The following is a 19,517-nucleotide window of genomic DNA, read 5'->3' on the forward strand; positions in this document are numbered from 1 at the left end:
TAAACTGTGAGTCAGTCCACAGCTGGCTTTATGAAACCTAAAGCAGAAAGGAGCCTGAAAGTCAGAATTACTGCAGGAGCAGAATATGCCACCGACCTGTCTCACAAAGCAAGACCACCCAGCTTTAAGATGACGAATCTCCTGCTTGTCCTACTGTCGGTCACGTTTTCGTACGGATTGCCCATTTTTTCAGGGAAGCAAAGTGAAGAACAAAAAAGACAGCTTGCACAGGTAACAAACGTGATCAGCCCCTGAGAAACTCTAAGGTCATTGCTAGTGCATGCCTTTCCGATTCTAATTCCAGGGCCCTTCCTCCAGAGGCAAGGCTTGAGCCTAAGGATACTTCTGGCAGGTCTTTTGGGGCAGGGGCGAAGACTTGTGTAGCCGATCAGGAATGGCAGTTCTTTTGAGGTAGCGTAGTGTCTAAGAAACGGAGCTGCGAATAAGGAGGTCGCTGGTTCAAACCTCACCTTTGTGATGAAGGTGGTCTGTAGCAAGCCACTATCACCCAGTCTCGCTCCCTACATCTGCAATATGACAATTATACTGGATTAATTTGCTGCAAAGTTGTTGTAAGAGATTGAACTGTGAGTCCCTGAAAGTGCTCAGCATTGTAATCTGTTGATGTTGTTAAGGCTGATTTGAAGAAATCACTGAAGGACTTTCTTTACTTGCGCCTAAGTGCTGAAAGGTGATGCGTGGGCTGGTTCAAATGTCACCTGAGCCTCTTTAGCTAAATCTCTTAAGATAATATAATTAGAATTACTTGCGAGTACCAAATAGGCCTAGGATTTGAAAATGTGATGTGTAAAATATTGTGTTAAAGGTAAAAATGAAAAGAAAGTAAGATGTTAATTGACCGAGTAAATTTTATGGGAAAATAGTTTTGGAAAACTGTTACAGTGATTTATATGGAAACTCAGCCAGGGGGATTCAAGGAAGGCACCTAACAATGTTAACAAAAGTGGAATTATTATAATCAGGATAACTGTTTGTTGGTTTGCTGGTTTGTTTGTTTGTTTTATTTCCTTTTTCCTATCCGTTTGTTATAAATTTGGAAAATTAATAAAAAAAATTGGGAAGAAACCAACAAATGTCACCTGAACCTCATGATCTCGGTAGATCATAGATTCATTGATTTGAAAGGGACCACAAGGGTCAACTAATTGAAGGAATTTTTTGCTGGCCATGGGGTTCAAACCCGCAACCCTGAGATTAAGAGTCTCATGCTCTACCGACTGAGCTATCCAGCCGATGATCAGTCCACTGTAATCTCCATCCTCACTAGATGATCATCTGCACTACAACCACTTCTAAGTAGAGACATTATTTTCACCCCTTCTCCTTTCCTCGTTCTTCCCCTTCTTTTTCTTTGTGCTTTTTGTTCGGGGACGATGAGGGCTAGATTCAGCTCGAAGTGTCTGTGGATGTGGGTTGGAGTTATTATTTTGGTGCACACGTAAGTTCTTTGAACACCATTCAAAAGATCAGTCTCACTTACTACCTGATCAGTAGTGTGCTTCACTTTGGTTCTCAGTATTTCAGATTTTCTCAGTGTTGCACCTAGATTAAATGATTGGCGGGGGGGGGGGGGAGAGGAATGCCTAAATAAAATGCAACTGGGGGGTGATTATTCTTGGCCTCAGGACCCTTTCTGATATTATTGCCTACCCTGAGACTTTGGAGATTGGAAAGGTTAAAAATGAAATAATTACTGCATAATATATCCCCCTTTTTGGCAATCCTGCTCACTCACCTGCAAAGAATTCCTAGTCACCTATAGCGACCAGGCAGGAGGTTGAATAAATGACTGATGTAAGCCATTAACCACTTTGCTGGTGACTCCTGTCGCCCACACTCTGTGATCATGGAGAGACAGACTCCCAACCGTTTAGGCTATAACCGTTTTTTGTACCCATTTGCAAGGCTGGTATAATAGACCAAAACCCAAACTTTTTTTACATGATTTTTGTTGTAGTTTTATGTACCGTTGCTGTAAACTACTTCGATTTTAAAAAAAAAATGAAATAAAATATATAAATATGTTTATAAATAATAAATGGATCCTAAACAGCCATGCAGTCATTGTTGGTTTTATGCTGTATTTTTTCTTAACATTAGCAGTACAGAAAATTTTTCCAGCTAAATTAATGATATACACTCATGGTTCCTTCCAATAATAATAATAATAATAATAATAATAATAATAATAATAATAATGTAAAATCAGCAGAGGTGATCAAATAATAACTAAAGAGGATTTTATTTATTTATTTATTTATTTATTTATTTATTTTTCCTAAGAAATTGCTATTTGTTCCTTGGAAAATGCAAAACTCTTCATATTCTAAGGCAGAAATCACAACAGGTGGTGGTGGTTGATTTTAAGAAGGCCCCCTTCCCAGTCCTGTAGCAAATTTACTATTATCTGTTTTTATCAGGAATATCTAAATCAGTTTTATGAGCAGGAAAATGAACCACAACAAAGAGGCTGGAAAAGCAATAAATCTTCCTTTGTGGAGAAAATCCAACAAATGCAAGAATTTTTTGGACTGAATGTAACTGGAATGATAGACACTGACACCATGAAAGTGATGGAGCAACCCAGATGTGGCGTACCTGATATTGGACAGTACGTCCTGGCCCTTCCTGGGTGGGAGAAAACCAAGCTTACATACAGGTAACAAACAATTTTGGGTGGCAGTTGGGATGAATCATGGGAGGTGTGGGAGATTCCTTATTCCGAATAGTAACATGCACACCTAGGGTGGATCAAGACCAGGCAGCCCCAAACTCGGCCCTCCAGCTGTCTTGGGACTACAACTCCCATCATCCCTAGCTAACAGGACCAGTGGTCAGGGATGATGGGAATTGTAGTCCCAAAATATCTGGAGGGCCGAGTTTGGGGGTGCCTGATCCAGACACATCAAAAAAATTTGATTCATTTAAACGCGTTGTAAACATCATACAGGGAAATCCCATTGGCAAAAGACGGGACTCCACAGTGCCATCTGGTGTCACGGTGTTACTGTATAACACATATAAAGGGCTTTATTTTTACAAATGTTGCTGAGTCCAGAGTAAAGAACAATAGCCAAAGGAACATGGGGAGTTGACTTATACTGAGTCAGACCATCAACCCATCTAGTTCAAGATCATCCACACTGGCTGGCAGTGGCTTTCCTGGTTTCCAGGGGCGCATCTACACTTGTGGTTTAGAACGTTTAAAATGTGTTATTAAAATGGGACACCAGAGGGTGCTGCAGAGCAGCGAGCCACCGGCAAAGGGAAACTGCATTAAACGTTATGAGAATGTTATATCTACAGTCCTATATGGAGATGTTGGGGATTGAACCTGTGAATTTTGTATGCAAGGCAAATGCTCTTACCACTGAGCCACAGCCCTTACCTGGCCTGTGTATTTAAGATGCCCTTCAGTGCCCTACTTAAACTGCTTTGGAATGATTCTTAGACAACTTGTCCTTAGTCTTAGACTTGCTTTCCATGATCATTGCTTCCATAGTGGAATCAACCCAGAAGAAGGGCTCTGTTTCAGTGGATTTTGACAGGCTAACCTGGTCTTGTGAATACACCTACATAGACTAATTAACTACCTGTTCCTATTAGTTAGAAGTAACTTCTGCTGAATTTGATGAGTTTTACTCTCCAGTAAGTGTGTTTACGAAGCAGGGCCGGCCCAAGACATTTTGGCATCTGAGACAAACTACGAAAGGGCTCCCCTTCCTCCCCACCAGGGAAGAAGGGGTGAGTGGAGATCTACATTGGCAACAAGGATGGAATAAAGATCTATATCTGCTGCCCTGTGGTTGCCTGACTTTGCCTCCTTGGGTAGCCTAGGGATTGCTGATTGGAAGGTCGGAGGTTCAAATCCTTGTGACGGGGTGAGCTCCCGTTGCTCTGTCCCAGCTCCTGCCAACCTAGCAGTTCGAAAGCACATCAAAGTGCAAGTAGATAAATAGGTACCACTCTGGTGAGAAGGTAAACAGTGTTTCCGTGCGCTGCTCTGGTTTTGCCAGTAGCGGCTTAGTCGTGCTGGCCACATGACCCAACGTCGGCTCCCTCGGCCAGTAAAGCAAGATGAGCACCGCAACCCCAGAGTCGTTCGCAACTGGACTTAACTGTCAGGGGTCCTTTACCTTTTTTTAAAAAAAATAGTCATAAGATTGATTAGTAAGACTGCAATAATTAAACACATTTACTTTTGTATGTGGACTTTCATCTGATTAAAAATGCATAGGAACAGATGGTTAATCCTGCTGGCTGCATCAGGACGTAGTCAACAGAAAGCTGGAACATGTACAAAACCAGTTAATTGCAACAAAATGTCGGGGGGGGTGATGGAGATCAGCTTAAATTCATCACATTTGATTCAACAACAACAACAACAACAACAACAACAAGTCATGTGAATTGGGCCCATATTCTGGAACTGATCAAAAGTGAAATCTGGCAGAAATTAAAAGCTGCTTGGCAACTTCTCCAGCCCATCTCTGAACTTAATTAAAATATTCAGTTCTTAAAAGCTCATCGTGGATTGTGACAGCAACGATAAGGATGAGGGTGAAACCATTTCTTGCATTTTATTCCTTTAGGATTGTGAATTACACCCCTGATATGAAACAAGCTGATGTGGACACATCTATCCAAAAGGCGTTTGAAATTTGGAGTGCAGTGACTCCTCTGACTTTCAGCAGGGTTTATGAAGAGACAGCAGATTTCTATATTGTGTTTGTAACTGGAGGTAGTATATGAGATTCGTTGAACTCTTTCTTTTTTTTAAGAAATATTTATTAAGATTTTACAAAGACAAATATACAAAAACACATAATAATAAAAGAGAAAAAATAAAAAATAAAAAGATAAATAAAACATACAGAAACAAGAAAAATTAAAAACAATTATTTTTCATAACATAAAACTCGTTTGCTTGTTTCTTTGACTTCCTCACACCTCCCCTTCTTGTATTCCCATTTAAATAATCAAATCAGCAAATCCTTACCCTCTTTCATTTATCTTATCTCTATAACTTAACATTTTATGACTCAGTATTTTCATACATTATCAATTCATTTTTGCATATTCTTATTAACTTTGTTGCCAATACCACTTATTTCCAATCCAACACCATTTTAGTTATTTTTTTTTACCCAATTATACCCTTCTTCCATATTCTTAAAGCATTACAGCTGGAAACCACTTAATTTCTATCCAACATCATTCTAACATTCATTAATTTTGCAATATTTCTGTAAATAGTCTTTAAATTTCCTCCAAACTTCTTCCACCGCCTCTTCTCCCTGGTCCCGGATTCTGCCAGTCATTTCTGCCAGTCCCATATAGTCCATCATCTTCATCTGCCATTCTTCCAAAGTGGGTAAATCTTGTGTCTTCCAATACTTTGCAATAAGTATTCTTGCTGCTGTTGTAGCATACATAAAAAAAGTTCTGTCCTTCTTTGGCACCAATTGGCCGACAATGCCCAGAAGAAAGGCCTCTGGTTTCTTCAGGAAGGTATATTTAAATACCTTTTTCATTTCATTATAAATCATTTCCCAAAAAGCCTTAATCCTTGGGCACGTCCACCAAAGGTGAAAGAATGTACCTTCAGTTTCTTTACATTTCCAACATTTATTATCGGGCAGGTGATATATTTTTGCAAGCTTGACTGGGGTCATGTACCACCTGTATATCATTTTCATAATATTCTCTCTTAAGGCATTACATGCCGTAAATTTCATACCGGTGGTCCACAACTGTTCCCAGTCCGCAAACATAATGTTATGTCCAACATCTTGTGCCCATTTAATCATAGCAGATTTCACCGTTTCATCCTGAGTGTTCCATTTCAACAGCAAGTTATACATCCTTGACAACATCTTAGTTTTGGGTTCTAACAGTTCTGTTTCTAATTTTGATTTTTCCACCTGGAAGCCAATTTTCTTGTCCAAATTATATGCCTCCATTATCTGATAGTAATGAAGCCAATCTCGCACTTTGTTTTTTAGTTTCTCAAAACTCTGCAATTTTAGTCTATCTTGTTCCAAGATTTCCCAATATTTCGGCCATTTGGCCTCCATATTGAGCTTTTTCTGAGGTTTTGCTTCCATTGGTGACAGCCACCTTGGTGTTTTATTTTCCAATAAATCCTTATATCTTGTCCAAACATTGAACAAAGCTTTCCTGACAATATGGTTCTTAAATGCTTTATGTGCTTTAACCTTGTCGTACCACAAATATGCATGCCACCCAAAAACATTGTTAAAACCTTCTAAATCCAAAATGTCTGTGTTCTCAAGAAGTAGCCAGTCTTTCAGCCAGCAAAATGCTGCTGATTCATAGTAAAGTTTAAAGTCTGGCAGGGCAAATCCACCCCTTTCCTTTGCATCAGTCAATATCTTAAATTTTATTCTGGGCTTCTTGCCCTGCCAGACAAATTTAGAGATATCTTTCTGCCACTTCTTGAAACAATCCATCTTGTCCACAATTTGCAGTGTTTGAAACAAAAACAGCATTCTAGGCAATACATTCATCTTTATAGCTGCAATTCGACCCAACAAGGAAAGCTTCAAATTTGACCAAATTTCTAAGTCTTTTTTCACTTCCATCCAACATTTTTCATAATTATCTTTAAATAAGTTCCCATTTTTTGCTGTCATATTAATCCCCAAGTATTTCACTTTCTTAACCACAGTCAAACCTGTCTCATTCTGAAACCTCTCTCTTTCAGTCAGTGTTAAATTTTTCTCTAAAACCTTAGTTTTTGACTTGTTCAATTTAAATCCTGCCACTTGACCAAATTCTTGAATTAGTTCTAAAACCCTTTTAGTAATAGATTCTGGCTCCTGTAACGTTAATACTAAATCATCTGCAAATGCTCTCAATTTGTACTGTTTGGCTCCGACCTGTATACCTTTAACCAACTGGTCCCTTCTAATCATATTCAGCAGAACCTCCAGGACCGATATAAAAAGCAATGGGGAGATTGGGCACCCCTGTCGTGTCCCTTTTTCTATCTTAAATTCTTCCGTCACCACATTATTTACAATTAATTTAGCCTTTTGTTCAGAATATATTGCACCTATACCATTTTCAAAACCTTGGCCTACCCCCATCCCCTGTAGGTTCTTTTTCATAAAGCTCCAAGAGATATTGTCAAAGGCTTTCTCCGCGTCCACAAATATCAGAACTGCTTTAGTGTTTATATTCACTTCTAATTTTTCCAAAATACCAATTATGTTCCTCAAATTATCAGACAAATGTCTTCCCGGGAGAAAGCCCGCTTGGTCTCTATGAATCTCTTCCATCAATACTTTTTTCAATCTCTTGGCCAGAATATCAGCAAAAATTTTGTAATCCACATTAAGTAACGATATAGGGCGGTAGTTCTTAAGCTGGGTCTTTTCAGTCTCTGTTTTCGGTATAAGTGTAATATACGCCTCTTTCCACAACTCTGGTGCCCTCTTCCCTTCCAGAATTTCATTGCAGACTTCCTTCAAAGGTTGTACTAACCACTCTCTCAAAGATCTATAATATCTAGAAGTCAGCCCATCCGGTCCTGGAGATTTGCCCAGTTGCATATTTTGAATGGCACCTTCTACTTCCTGTTCAGATATTTTATAGTTCAACGTTAATTTACTTTCTTGGGAGATTTTTTGTAATCCATTTGTCTTCAAAAATCAGTCTATGTCCATTTCTTTCTGTGGCCCTTGTGAGTATAATTGTTTAAAGTACCTCTGGAAGCAATTTCTAATTTCATTTGGATTATGTATGTTCTTTCCTTCCACTTCTAAATTTGTAATAGTATTTAATTTTTGCCTTTTTTCATTTGCCAGGCCAGCAATTTCCCACATTTATTAGCTGATTCAAATGTTTTTTGTCTCATTTGTTTAATTTTCCATTCTATTTCCTGATTCATCATTTCCATATATTGTACTTGATATAGTTTTATTTCTCTCAAGATCTCCTGTGACTTTGGATTCGTTGAACTCTTTCCATTGCTATAGCAGTACATGAATAATGACTCCTCCCTATGCTTTCGATCAGCACATGGCAACTGTCCTCGGCGTTTTGACGGTCCTCTGGGAGTCCTTGGTCATGCGTTCCCCCCCAGTGACCCCTTTCGTGGAAACGTCCACTTGGATGATGACGAAAATTGGACCGCCAGCTTAGTCCGTAAGTTGAACAAGGGTCCCTTGCAGAAATGATGGCTCCACGTAGGGTTGATTTTTATTTAGGCCTTGGGGTGGGGAACTTCAGGTCTGGAGGCCCAGTGTAGCCTTCCATGCCTCTCTGTTTGTACCTCTTTCTTCAATCCTTGAGAGAAACATAAAGTGAAACTTAAATGAGAAAAACGGAAATTTTGTTGGGCACCCAAGCACACCCTTCAAATAGGAACCTTTAGAATTTTCATTCCCTCCTTAGTTCAGGTTAAAGGTTATACAGTTGTACCTCAGGTTAAGTACTTAATTCATTCCAGAGGTCCGTTCTTAACCTGAAACTGTTCTTAACCTGAAGCACCACTTTAGCTAATGGGGCCTCCTGCTGCTGCCGCGCCGCCGGAGCACAATTTCTGTTCTCATCCTGAAGCAAAGTTCTTAACCTGAAGCACTATTTCTGGGTTAGCGGAGTCTTTAACCTGAAACCTATGTAACCTGAGGTACCACTGTACTGGAATGCAAATCCATAGCAAGTTGTGGTGTGCATTATAAATACATTTTAAATATTTGCTATTTTCTCCATCTTCATCCAAGCGATTGTGGACACACTTACTTGAGAGTAAGACCCATGGAGTTCAGTGGGAGGCAGAACACACGTCAGGCTGCACATGTAACTTGTCTTTGCGCACTTGTTTCGTCATTTAGAATTCAACCTGATGCTTGTTGCTGCGCATGAGATTGGTCACGCCCTCGGCCTTGCACATTCTGGCGACCCAAGAGCACTGATGTTCCCCAATTACAAACTCATGGAGCCCATCGATTTCCCACTCACCCAAGATGATATTGATGGCATTCAGGCCATCTATGGTAAGACAAGAGAAGATGTCCAAAACATGTGCAAAACAAGAGCAAAAAATCTACATCTCTAAAGTTAGAATGTATGCTTAGAATCCTAAGTTGCGTGTACAAATGTGTTTTCTTCAGTGAGTTGAAAAGGACAGTCACATGTGTGTGTGTATTTGTATGTATGTGCTTGTGTGTCGGTGTACACACAAACACACAAACTTCCACTCAGGCCCATGCCGAGGGGAGGACATATGGGTACACTTGCCCAGGTCTTGGAAGAAGAAGAAGAGTTTGGATTTGATATCTCGCTTTATCACTACCCGAAGGAGTCTCAAAGCGGCTAACAATCTCCTTTCCCTTCCTCCCCCACAACAAACACTCTGTGAGGTGAGTGGGGCTGAGAGACTTCAGAGAAGGGTGACTAGCCCAAGGTCACACAGCAGCTGCATGTGGAGGAGTGGAGACGCAAACCCAGTTCACCAGATTACGAGTCTACCGCTCTTAACCACTACACCACACTGGCTCCCTGCTTTAGCTCTTTGAGGGCTAAAGAATCCTGGGCACCCTCCCAGGGGCCTGCCGGATTTACGCTGTCATGTCAAGAACAAGACTCCCACCCTGGGCCTCATATAAGCTCTGTGCAGCCTGCTTCCACTATTGGAAGAAAACTTGTGGGTTAAGGTGGATGGCTTATGCAGTCACTGTAGTAGCAAGTAGCCTGTTTGAGCCAAATGGTCAGGGGCAGACTCCGATCTTTCGAATTTTAGCGGCACCCTGTGCAAGGCCAGAATTCAGTGCCCCCACCCTCCCATTCTTCTCAATTCACTATGCCATGGTTGTGGTGTTCTGTGGCGCCCCCTAGGCTCAGAGCCCAGTGTGGCAGAACTGGCCACAATGCCCGAAATCTGCCTCATTGCACAAGCTGAGTCACATGGCCACATGCACACTGTAACTTTAAAGCACAGTTTGAACAGTCTCCGTCGGGAGGTTGTGGACTCTCCTTTCATGGAGGTTTTTAAGCAGAGGTTGGATGGTCATCTGTCATGGATGCTTTAGCTGAGATTTCTGCATCACAGGGGGTTGGGCCCTTGGGGTTCCTTCCATCTCTATGGTTCTATGAAGGATATTCTTTCCCTCAGAGAATTCTGGGTGCGGCAGTTTGTTAAGGGTTCCTGGGAATCACAAATTCTCTGAGGTATAAACTACAGCGCCCAGAATTCTTTGAGCTAGAAAATGTGCTTTAACGTATGAGCGTAGCCTATGACTTATTTGAAGAGCAACTGTAATCAATAAATTACGCTAGTAGGACTACAAGAAGTTTTGTAAGGAGAAATATACGAAGTGTTACAAAGCAGAAAAAGATAGAGATATTGGTTATGAGTTTGAAATGTAATAGGGAAGATGAGAAACGCATACTGAGAGATTAGATTAGAAAATTTTCAGACAGGATTGATGGAAGTGAAAAATTTGAATAAGATGTAAAAGTATGTTTAATTACGGTTGAAAATGATATGTTAAAAAAAACTGATAAAAAATTATATATATATATAAAAATAAAGTATGCGCGTAGCCACAATCCATCTGAGAGGAGGAGCTGCTGGTGGTCCGGCATGTGAGCTAAAAACACCTTGTAAAGGTAAAGGTAAAGGGACCCCTGACCATTAGGTCCAGTTGTGGGCGACTGGGGTTGCAGTGCTTATCTCATTTTTCTCATTAGAAAAATATAAAGCATTTCAAAGGGTTTTCTTACTATTCCTTCAACAGCCTCTTAGAACAGGGATAGCTAAGTCTCTTTAGCCTGAGGGCTGCATTCACCTTTGACCAACCCTGGGGTGGAGGGCAACACATACCAATGGTAAAGGTAAAGGGACCCCTGACCATTAGTTCCAGTCGCGGACAACTCTGGGATTGCGGTGCTCATCTCGCTTTACTGGCCGAGGGAGCCAACGTACAGCTTCCGGGTCATGTGGCCAGCATGACTAAGCCGCTTCTGGCAAACCAGAGCTGCGTACGATAACGCCGTTTACCTTCCTGCCAAAGTGGTACCTATTTATCCACTTGCACTTTGCGGTGCTTTCGAACTGCTAGGTTGGCAGGAGCAGGGACCGAGCAACGGGAGCTCACCCCGTCGCGGGGATTCAAACCGCTGACCTTCTGATCAGCAAGTCCTAGGCTCTGTGGTTTAACCCATAGCGCCATCCGCATCCCATAGAAACACCTTGTGCAAAACCTCAAATTCTGTTGGTCACGATGCTGCAACTGTCCAGCCTTCTGCACTTATTTGCCTGCTTGAGAGGTGATAGGATAAGCCCAAGTTCAAATCCCCATGACGAAGCTCCCTGGAGAACCTCAGGCCAGGTACAATCTCTCAGCATAACCTACTTCGCAGGATTTTTGTGCAGATAAAATGAAGGAGGACCACATCTAGCACCTTGAAATTTTGGGAGGAGAGGTAAGTATTGTCAGCAAGAGATTGAAATGCTCCTCCTTATTTTTAGGACCATCGCGAAATCCACCCAAAAAGCCAGTGAAGCCATCAATCCCCAAGGCCTGTGATCCGAAAATGACGTTTGATGCCGTCACTACGATGCGAAGAGAAATCATTTTCCTACGGGGCAAGTAAGTACAAACACCCTTAGTATCTGTTTAAAAACTGAAGTTTGCATTTGCCCCGCGGCCTGAATATGTAGACAAGTGTATGGATGGACAGCTGTAGAGATTCTTCTAATTAAAATCATCATTATAGAAATGCATGTAATTATGTTGAATGGAGTATGTGCGTATGAAGAAAAAGCACTTATAAATGACACACACACACCCGGAAGATGCAACTCAGCAGGAATCTTGTCCGTGAGGGATGAGCTGGTAGTCTCACTGCAACTATGTCCCCAAGTACTTTCCCTTTCCCTTTAGGAATAAATTGTATCCATTCATTCATTCATAAGAGCTGAGTGGGGACTAGACCCCCTCCTTGCCCTTGATGGCACTAGAGCATGGACTTGGGATAGGAAGTTGACAGGTAATCTTGACAGCTACTTAGCATTCACAGAATGCATTTTTGGTGTCTCAAAGGCTTCATGTGGAAGCTGGACTTGCTGAAATAGTTGATAATTCCATGTCCCCCACTCAACCTCAAAGGACCAGATTCAAAGCGCTGGCACACATTCTAGAATGGACTGCAGGAAAAGGTGCAATGATGCAACACTCCATTGCTAAGAGGGTTCCTTAAAAAGCAAATCTAGGAGCCAGCCAGATGGGCTGCAGAAGCACCAAACATCTGTGTTGTCCTCCTCACTAAGAAAATATTATTATTATTATTATTATTATTATTATTATTATTATTATTATTATTATTATTATCAATAAGATAGGTAGCCATGTTGGTCTAACAAAGTCGAAATAAAAAATTAAAAAATAGTCCAGTAGCACCTTAGAGACCAACTAAGTTTGTTCTAGGTATAAGCATGCACACGAAAGCTTATACCTAGAACAAACTTGGCTGGTTTCTAAGGTGATACTGGACTATTTTTTAATTTATTATTTACAAGACAAACACAAAATAATCCTATTCATTTCAGGCACCTCTGGAGAGTGTATCCTAGTCATTCAGAAGTTGATTTTGAATCGATTTCTACCTTTTGGCCTTCTTTACCATCTAACATCCAAGCTGCTTATGAAAATATGAAAGATCAGCTCCTCTTTTTTAAAGGTAAGCCACCCTGAAATTATCCTTATTTGTCTTGTTGGAAGTAGTTTCAGCAACTGGCATTCAGAAGCCTCCAAGGTGTTGGCCACTGTTTCCCACAATGGCCAATCAGATGCCTACGGGAGATCTGCACCAACAGGGTGCAGGGCATGTGGACAATAGCCCTTTCCTTACTTGTGATGCCCAATTGGAAACATGCTGCCCTTGAACTTGGGAGTGGTATACAGCCATTGATTGGGAGAACTATTCTAGACTGGAGTACCGGTAAGGACTGTAGCTAAGCAGCAAAGCATCTGTTTAGTGTGCAGAAGATTCCAGCTTCAACTTCCATCATCTCCAGGTTGAGTTGGGAAAGGATTTTCTGTCGGAATCTCCACTTGGCCAAGCTGATAAAGCTCATCTTCCGGCCGAGTCCTTCAGAATTGCCCTCTGACAAATAATTAATGACCTGAGCCTTTGATAAGGCCTCAGGCACGTTCCCCCATTCAGCAGAGTTTCCAAAGCAGCAGAAGTGATGAGGTTTATGGCTACATGCTATGCTTTATTACTAAGCTACGTAGAGAGCAAAGAAAAATACATCCTCTCCCTGTGAGAGCAGAGAGCAACTGCACAAAGGAACAAAGGAACAGAGAAACCAGTACGTCACATCCGTCTCCCGTGAGACTTCCAATAGCCTGGACTGTCTCTGGAATGTAAACAGAGCCTTGTGACTCTAAGCAGCTGCTCAGTGGCAAACTAACATTTTCTGCCTGAAACGTAGAGAGTTATGCCAGTCTCTCTTATTTTCACAGTAGCTGGACCAGCTAATCAAGGAGGAAAGCAAGAGATGGAGGTTTTATTCTCCTATGCCCCCTCTGTCCATCTTACTAGCAATGTGATTGGTAGGACTCTGGGGCAGGGAGTTCTCCTGAGGTCTCCTGCTCTTTTTTGGAGGTGACAAGCAGGGACTTTGCTAGGTAGGTGAGAAAAGGACTGTGAGCTTTGCATATGCTCATTTTAATGCATCATTGTAAAATTAAGGTGGCAAGGTCTCCCTAGTGTGTGCCCAGCACTCAATAAATAAAGACCCAGATCCAGCACAAAACATCTGAGGTTGGGAGAGGAAGTACCCAGCTGGCGAGTTGGGAAGGGGAAGCTGGGAATCTCTCTATAGGCTGGATTTTGATCCAAGCTGGAGAAGAATTCTGGGCCTTGTAAATCTCAATTTTCATTTTGAGATGGGCTTTCCCATCTCCCATGTATGTTCTCCAGGCCATGCTCAGGAGAACTTTGCTTTCTCCTCAGCAGACCAACTGGTGTGTACGACATCCCCAGGAAAAAGGAGTTAGTTAGAATAAGCCTTGCTCTCTAGAAGATGTAAACCTTCTGGAACTGTTTTTTGCAATGAGGACATTGACATCTATGTGAGCTTTGTTAAATGACACCAGAAACTCTTTCACACGGCATTTTCCACCTGTTTGAACAGATAATCACTTCTGGGTCTTTAGTGGATTACAGATGCAGCCTGGCTACCCCCAAACCATTGACCATTTGGGCTTCCCACAACGTATTAAGAAAATTGATGCAGCTGCTTTGGATAAAAATACTGGGAAAACCTATTTCTTCGTTGGTAACAAGTACTGGAGGTAAGATCTCTGGGAAATGTATTTTGCAACAGTGCATGGACAGATGTTACATTGGGCTATCACAGGGAATGTTCTCCGAAGTCCTAACAGAGGATAGTTCAGAATATATCAGTGATATCACCATGTTTTCGGTGCTTGTGCTAAGAAGGGTTTTAGGAAAGGGGAGTGGGGGGAAATAGTGGCCAAAACAGAAATGATAAAAATGCTATATCTTTACATACTATATGCCTTTCATTCAAATTTTTTAGGATGATGTGCTGAACTCACCTTGGTCAGGTTCCCTGCCTGATGTGAATGAACTCATTTTTTCAAATTGTCTTCTTCAGATATGATGAAAACAATCAATCCATGGACAAGGGCTACCCGAGAAAAATAAGAGAAGATTTTCCTGCAATTGGCCAGAAGGTTGATGCTGCCTTTCAGCACAATGGTAAGGGGACTTTTCTGCATAACTTAACACAGGTTCATGCATAGAATCATGGAGCTGGTTGATAATTTCCTAGGGAGAGAGAGACCTCATAAGAGCCTTGCTGCTTCTCTGTAGTGACATTCACGTCATCAGTAAAAAAGCTAATGACACCAGGTTTGCTGATTCAGACAATTTGGTGGCATCAAAGCCCATCAGCCTTGAATGTTTTCAGACACCTTCATGGGATAATTGCATGGCAAACATCACCACACAGTGGAGAGGAAACCTGATTTGCTAAATCCATCAACCTTCTCCAGCACTGGGAAATTCTGAAGACAAACAAAGGCTGGATCTAGACACATCAAGAAAGCATTTCAGGAAAATGCATTGTAAACTTTATTACGGGAAATCACGTTGGTGAAAGCCAGGACTCCACAGTGCCATCTGGTGTCCCAGTGTTATAACGCATATAAAGCGCTTTTTCTTTACTAATGTAGAGTCCACAGATACAGCCACAGGAGATGTTATGTACTGAAGTTCTCACACTGGGCCAGCAGGGGGATACTGTAGATCACAGGTGTCAAACACAAGGCCCGCGGGCCGAATCCGGCCCGCCAGACCTCGTCATGTGGCCCGTGTAGCCGCCGCCAGCCGCCAGCCTTCACCTTTTATTCTCATTTTTTTTTTTACACAAGAAAGCCGCCTCTTCAGCGCATGCGCGGCAGCCTACAAGCCAGAGAACGTCTGCCCTCTAGCGGCGCCGGCCGTTCTACACAGGAAACCTCCACTTTACATGTCCTTTACATAGTCCTACAGATACAACCGGCCCTTTGAGGGTGACCAAACTGCTGATGCGGCCCCCGATGAATTTGAGTTTGACACCCCTGCTGTAGCTAGTTCAGGTCCACATATGCAAATAAGGGATCGAAAGTGACGTTCAGTGATTGGATAGTTACAGAAAATGGTTACTGTTGCGTTCTAGTGGAGCTCTATATAAGCAGGCTGGTTGAACCCTTCAGTTCAGTTCTGTTCTGGCCTGTGAATAAACAAGAGCTGTTTGAAGAATCGCTGTGTCGTCTGATATGTTCACCCACAACTTAACAGGAGCAATTTGCAAGGAGTTCAAAATTCTATTTTCTTGCGTTTTAAACCCCACCTTTCTTCTGTCATGGTCCCCAAAAGTGTTTTGGAACATTGTCTCTGCTGTCTTGACACCAACCCTCCTTAATATAAATCTGCTATAATAATACAATCTCTGTTTGGTTCTAGGATCCTTCTATTTGTTCCGTGGGTCGAAGCAGTGGCAGTTCGATCTGAATGCGAAAAGAGTGATTTGTGTCATGAACAGCAACAGCTGGTTTAGCTGTTAGCATTTTTAAAATCCATTTCCTATAAGGGAAGAAAACATTAACATTTCTGCCAGGACATCAAGAGTCAAGGACATCCAGAACTATGCAATCTTGAATTCTGTCTTCAAAACAAAATGCCTTTTTCAACAGTCTGTATTTAATCACTATACATATAAAACAGTGGCAAGACTTTAAGTGCCTTTTTGTAATTGCTCTAATGTATCTTCCTGAGATGTGCTGTGCAATCCTTTACATATCTGCACAGGAGTAAACCCCATTGATTTCAATGAGACTTCCTTTAAGATCAGTGTGTTTAGGCTTGTATCTTTAATGTGCTTACATTCTGAATGGGCTTTCAATAAAACCGGTTCACTGTTACAGTCTACGTTTAATGTTTTTTGAATAAGAGGAAATCTAAAGTACTAAATTTGAGGGGGGGGGTTAAAAAAATGAAAAGCAGTTTACGAAACTGCTCTGACATATTGCACAACTTTTTCAGATAAAGCACAGAATCCTTGCATTGCATAATGAGAAATGCAACTGTTCAAAGGGAAGAAAGGAAAGGTTATAGGAAATTAGAGGTTGGGACAACTTTCGGTCAAAAGTGATTCAGTTTGTACTGGGAAAGTTTAGCAGAGAAGACACACAAGGGAAAGATGAAAAGACAGTTCAGAACAAACACTGCGTATGTACCCGAAATGTGCATGATTTTAGCAGTGAGGTGTTTCAATACGTTAGGAAACTTTCAACACCTGAAAATGGGTTGCTATAGTGAAAATTACCTAATCCCCATGGTAAACCAAATATCATGTGGTTAACAGCTGTGCGTTGTGCAACAGTTTGGAACAAGGTCCCAATCCAGCTAAACTTGCCACAACTCATGGGAACATAGGGATGCTGCCTTATCCCTAGTTAGACCATTGGTCCCTCTATCTACTTGGAGATGCCTGGGATTGAACCTGGGACCTTGTGCATCCAAAGCAGGGACTCTGTCACTGAGCTATGGCCCTTCCCTTCCTCAGTCCTGCCCACGTCTACCCAGAGCCAATCCCCGTTGAGTTCAGTGGGGTATGGGATTAGAGCCTTATTCCCCCTGGAACCAATGGAACAAAACTTAGCTTTCCTGCATTATCCCTGTGTTAGAATGGCCCCGAGAGATTCTCAAAGCATCTTACAAAAGACTCCCAGGCTAAAACTGCACTCAGATCCGGCACAGGAGCAGAAACTGCATGGTGTCCATATGGAACTGGGATTCTTCGGGCGCCTACCAAAGTCTTTTGAGTCAGCTGGATCTCGCTCAGCCTGCGATGGATCTGCCTTGCTGGCAATTGATGGTTGCCAATCAACACATCCCTCTGGGGTCCTCTGAGGCAAGGGAATAAGGCTAAGCAGCTGGATCCTGCTCAGCCCATGATGGAAGCAGCTTCTGTTGCTGACAGCTGGCAGGCAACAATTCATCTGGGTGTAAGGGAGTGTGGCTGAGCAACTGGATCTCATTCATCCCCATAGTGTCATCATCCCCAGTTAAGTAGCTGTGGCTGCATTTGTTCATTTATCCTTCCATCTATTGTTTTCATCATTGTCTGTAAGCTCCTCGAGGGAAGGACCTCTGCCCTTTTGCCGGTGTATTTCTGAAAATGTGCTGGGTAATAATAAATCATAAAATAAGTTTCAAAGGCACTTTGTCATAACCAATTATAGCTGGCTTGGGACCGGTACTTATAACGAAGTTACAAGTGACGAGGAATGGTTGGAGGAGCTGGGTAGGATGAGACTGGAAAAGAGGAGACTGGGAGAAGATACAATAGCTATCTTCAAATATCTCAATAGAAGATAGAGCAAGCTTGTTTTCTTCTGCTTCAGAGAGGTTAGAGCTCAAACCAATGGCTTCAAGTTACAAGGTGATTCTGACTTAACTTCAGGAAGAACCTCCTTTTTAAAAAAATAATTTTTATTAAGAATTTCAACATAACAAATTATCAAAACATATCATCTTCATCCCCCCCCCATTTCCCCCCTCCCCCTCCCTAAGAAAAACCCTCCCCAAGACTTCCCTCAGCTCCTCTCTCTGATTTTTCAGCACATGTTATTCTCTGCATATTGTAAAATTGTAAAGATCCTTAAATTATCTGTCTATTATGTTAACAATCAATAAATTTGTGTATGTTTATTCAAAACCTGTCAAGGAGTTCAATTCATTTTGTTGTTGTTTTAAGTAGTTTATAAAAAGTTCCCATTCTTCTTTAAAGTCACAGTTGTCCTTGTCTCGCAGTTTGTGTGTCAATTTCGCCAATTCTGCATAATCCATCAATTTCTCTTGCCACTGTTCCTTTGTCGTGGTTTCCTCATTCTTCCATCCTTGTGCTATTAAGACTCTTGCTGTTGTTGTCGCATACATGAATAAATTCTTTATTTTCCTTGGCAGGTCTTTTCCTACAATCCCTAACAAAAATGCTTCTGGTGTTTTTTTTAAATGTTAATTTAGACATTTTCTTCAACTCATTATATATCATAACTTCAGGAAGAACTTTCTGGTGGTAAGAGCTGCTCTACAGTAGAATGGTCTCCCTCAAGAGGTTGTGGATTCACCTTCCTTGGAGGTTTTTAAGCAAAGGTTGGATGGCTATTTGTCATGGATGCTTTAGCCAAGATTCCTGCATTGCAGGGGGCTGTACTAGAGGACCCCCAAGATCCCTTCCAAGTCCACAATTCTATGATAATAGGCAAGCTACCCACTTACTGGGTTTGAGATACTGGAGGGTGCTGTGTTTCCTGTCACCTTCACTGAATTATCTTAACAGCATCTGCAGGGCAGAGCTTAGAGAGCTGGGCTAATCTTTAGCCCTTCTTCAGTTGTTAGCCTCCCACATCCCCTGGCATCATGTCCTCTGCAGTGGCGTAGCGTGGGGGGTGCAGGGGGGGCCGGCCGCACCGGGCGCAACATCTGGGGGTTAGGGTTAGGGGGCGCAAATCCACGGGTTAGGGGGCGCAAATCCACGGGTTAGGGGGCGCAAATTACTTGCCTTGCCCCGGGTGCTGACAACCCACGCTACGCCACTGGTCCTCTGCAGCCATGCCCGTCATTGTAATCTTACATAAATTTAAGGTGTAATTCTGCCTACTCCGAGATGAAACATTGTGTTTGATTAGCCAGACATATCCTCTTAAAAAAGAACAATTACCTATACAATTACAGCTCAGTCATGGCTTTTTATGAGTCACGGCTATTGCTATTTTCTAAAGGAAAAAAATGTGTTTAGGAGCAACTTGGAGGGGGAGATTAAATAGCATTGTAAGCAATTGCTATTTAAACAACCCTCTCACTCTGCAAATGGCTCGCTTCTATTCGTGACCAAACATGTACGTTGATGTCAAAAGAGTGAAGCAACCGGCAAGATGCAGGAG

At 41.9% G+C, this 19,517-nt stretch overlaps 1 protein-coding gene across 1 annotated transcript in view; it reads left to right on the forward strand.

Moving 5' to 3' along the window:
• The window catches only part of LOC310761871 (uncharacterized protein), a 36,936-nt gene extending 20,446 nt beyond the window's left edge, over positions 1-16,490 (forward strand). The window contains exons 12-21 of the mRNA XM_083612070.1: positions 2-231; positions 2,442-2,680; positions 4,614-4,762; positions 8,065-8,193; positions 8,883-9,044; positions 11,522-11,642; positions 12,602-12,732; positions 14,195-14,354; positions 14,681-14,784; positions 16,033-16,490. Of these exons, the coding sequence (XP_083468196.1) occupies positions 2-231; positions 2,442-2,680; positions 4,614-4,762; positions 8,065-8,193; positions 8,883-9,044; positions 11,522-11,642; positions 12,602-12,732; positions 14,195-14,354; positions 14,681-14,784; positions 16,033-16,133 (1,526 nt within the window). The 3' untranslated portion in view covers positions 16,134-16,490. The remainder of the gene's footprint in view (position 1; positions 232-2,441; positions 2,681-4,613; positions 4,763-8,064; positions 8,194-8,882; positions 9,045-11,521; positions 11,643-12,601; positions 12,733-14,194; positions 14,355-14,680; positions 14,785-16,032) is intronic.
• Positions 16,491-19,517: the final 3,027 nt, after the last annotated feature.

This window comes from Podarcis filfolensis (assembly GCF_964270895.1).
Source record: "Podarcis filfolensis genome assembly, chromosome: 4".
Taxonomy (NCBI): domain Eukaryota; kingdom Metazoa; phylum Chordata; class Lepidosauria; order Squamata; family Lacertidae; genus Podarcis; species Podarcis filfolensis.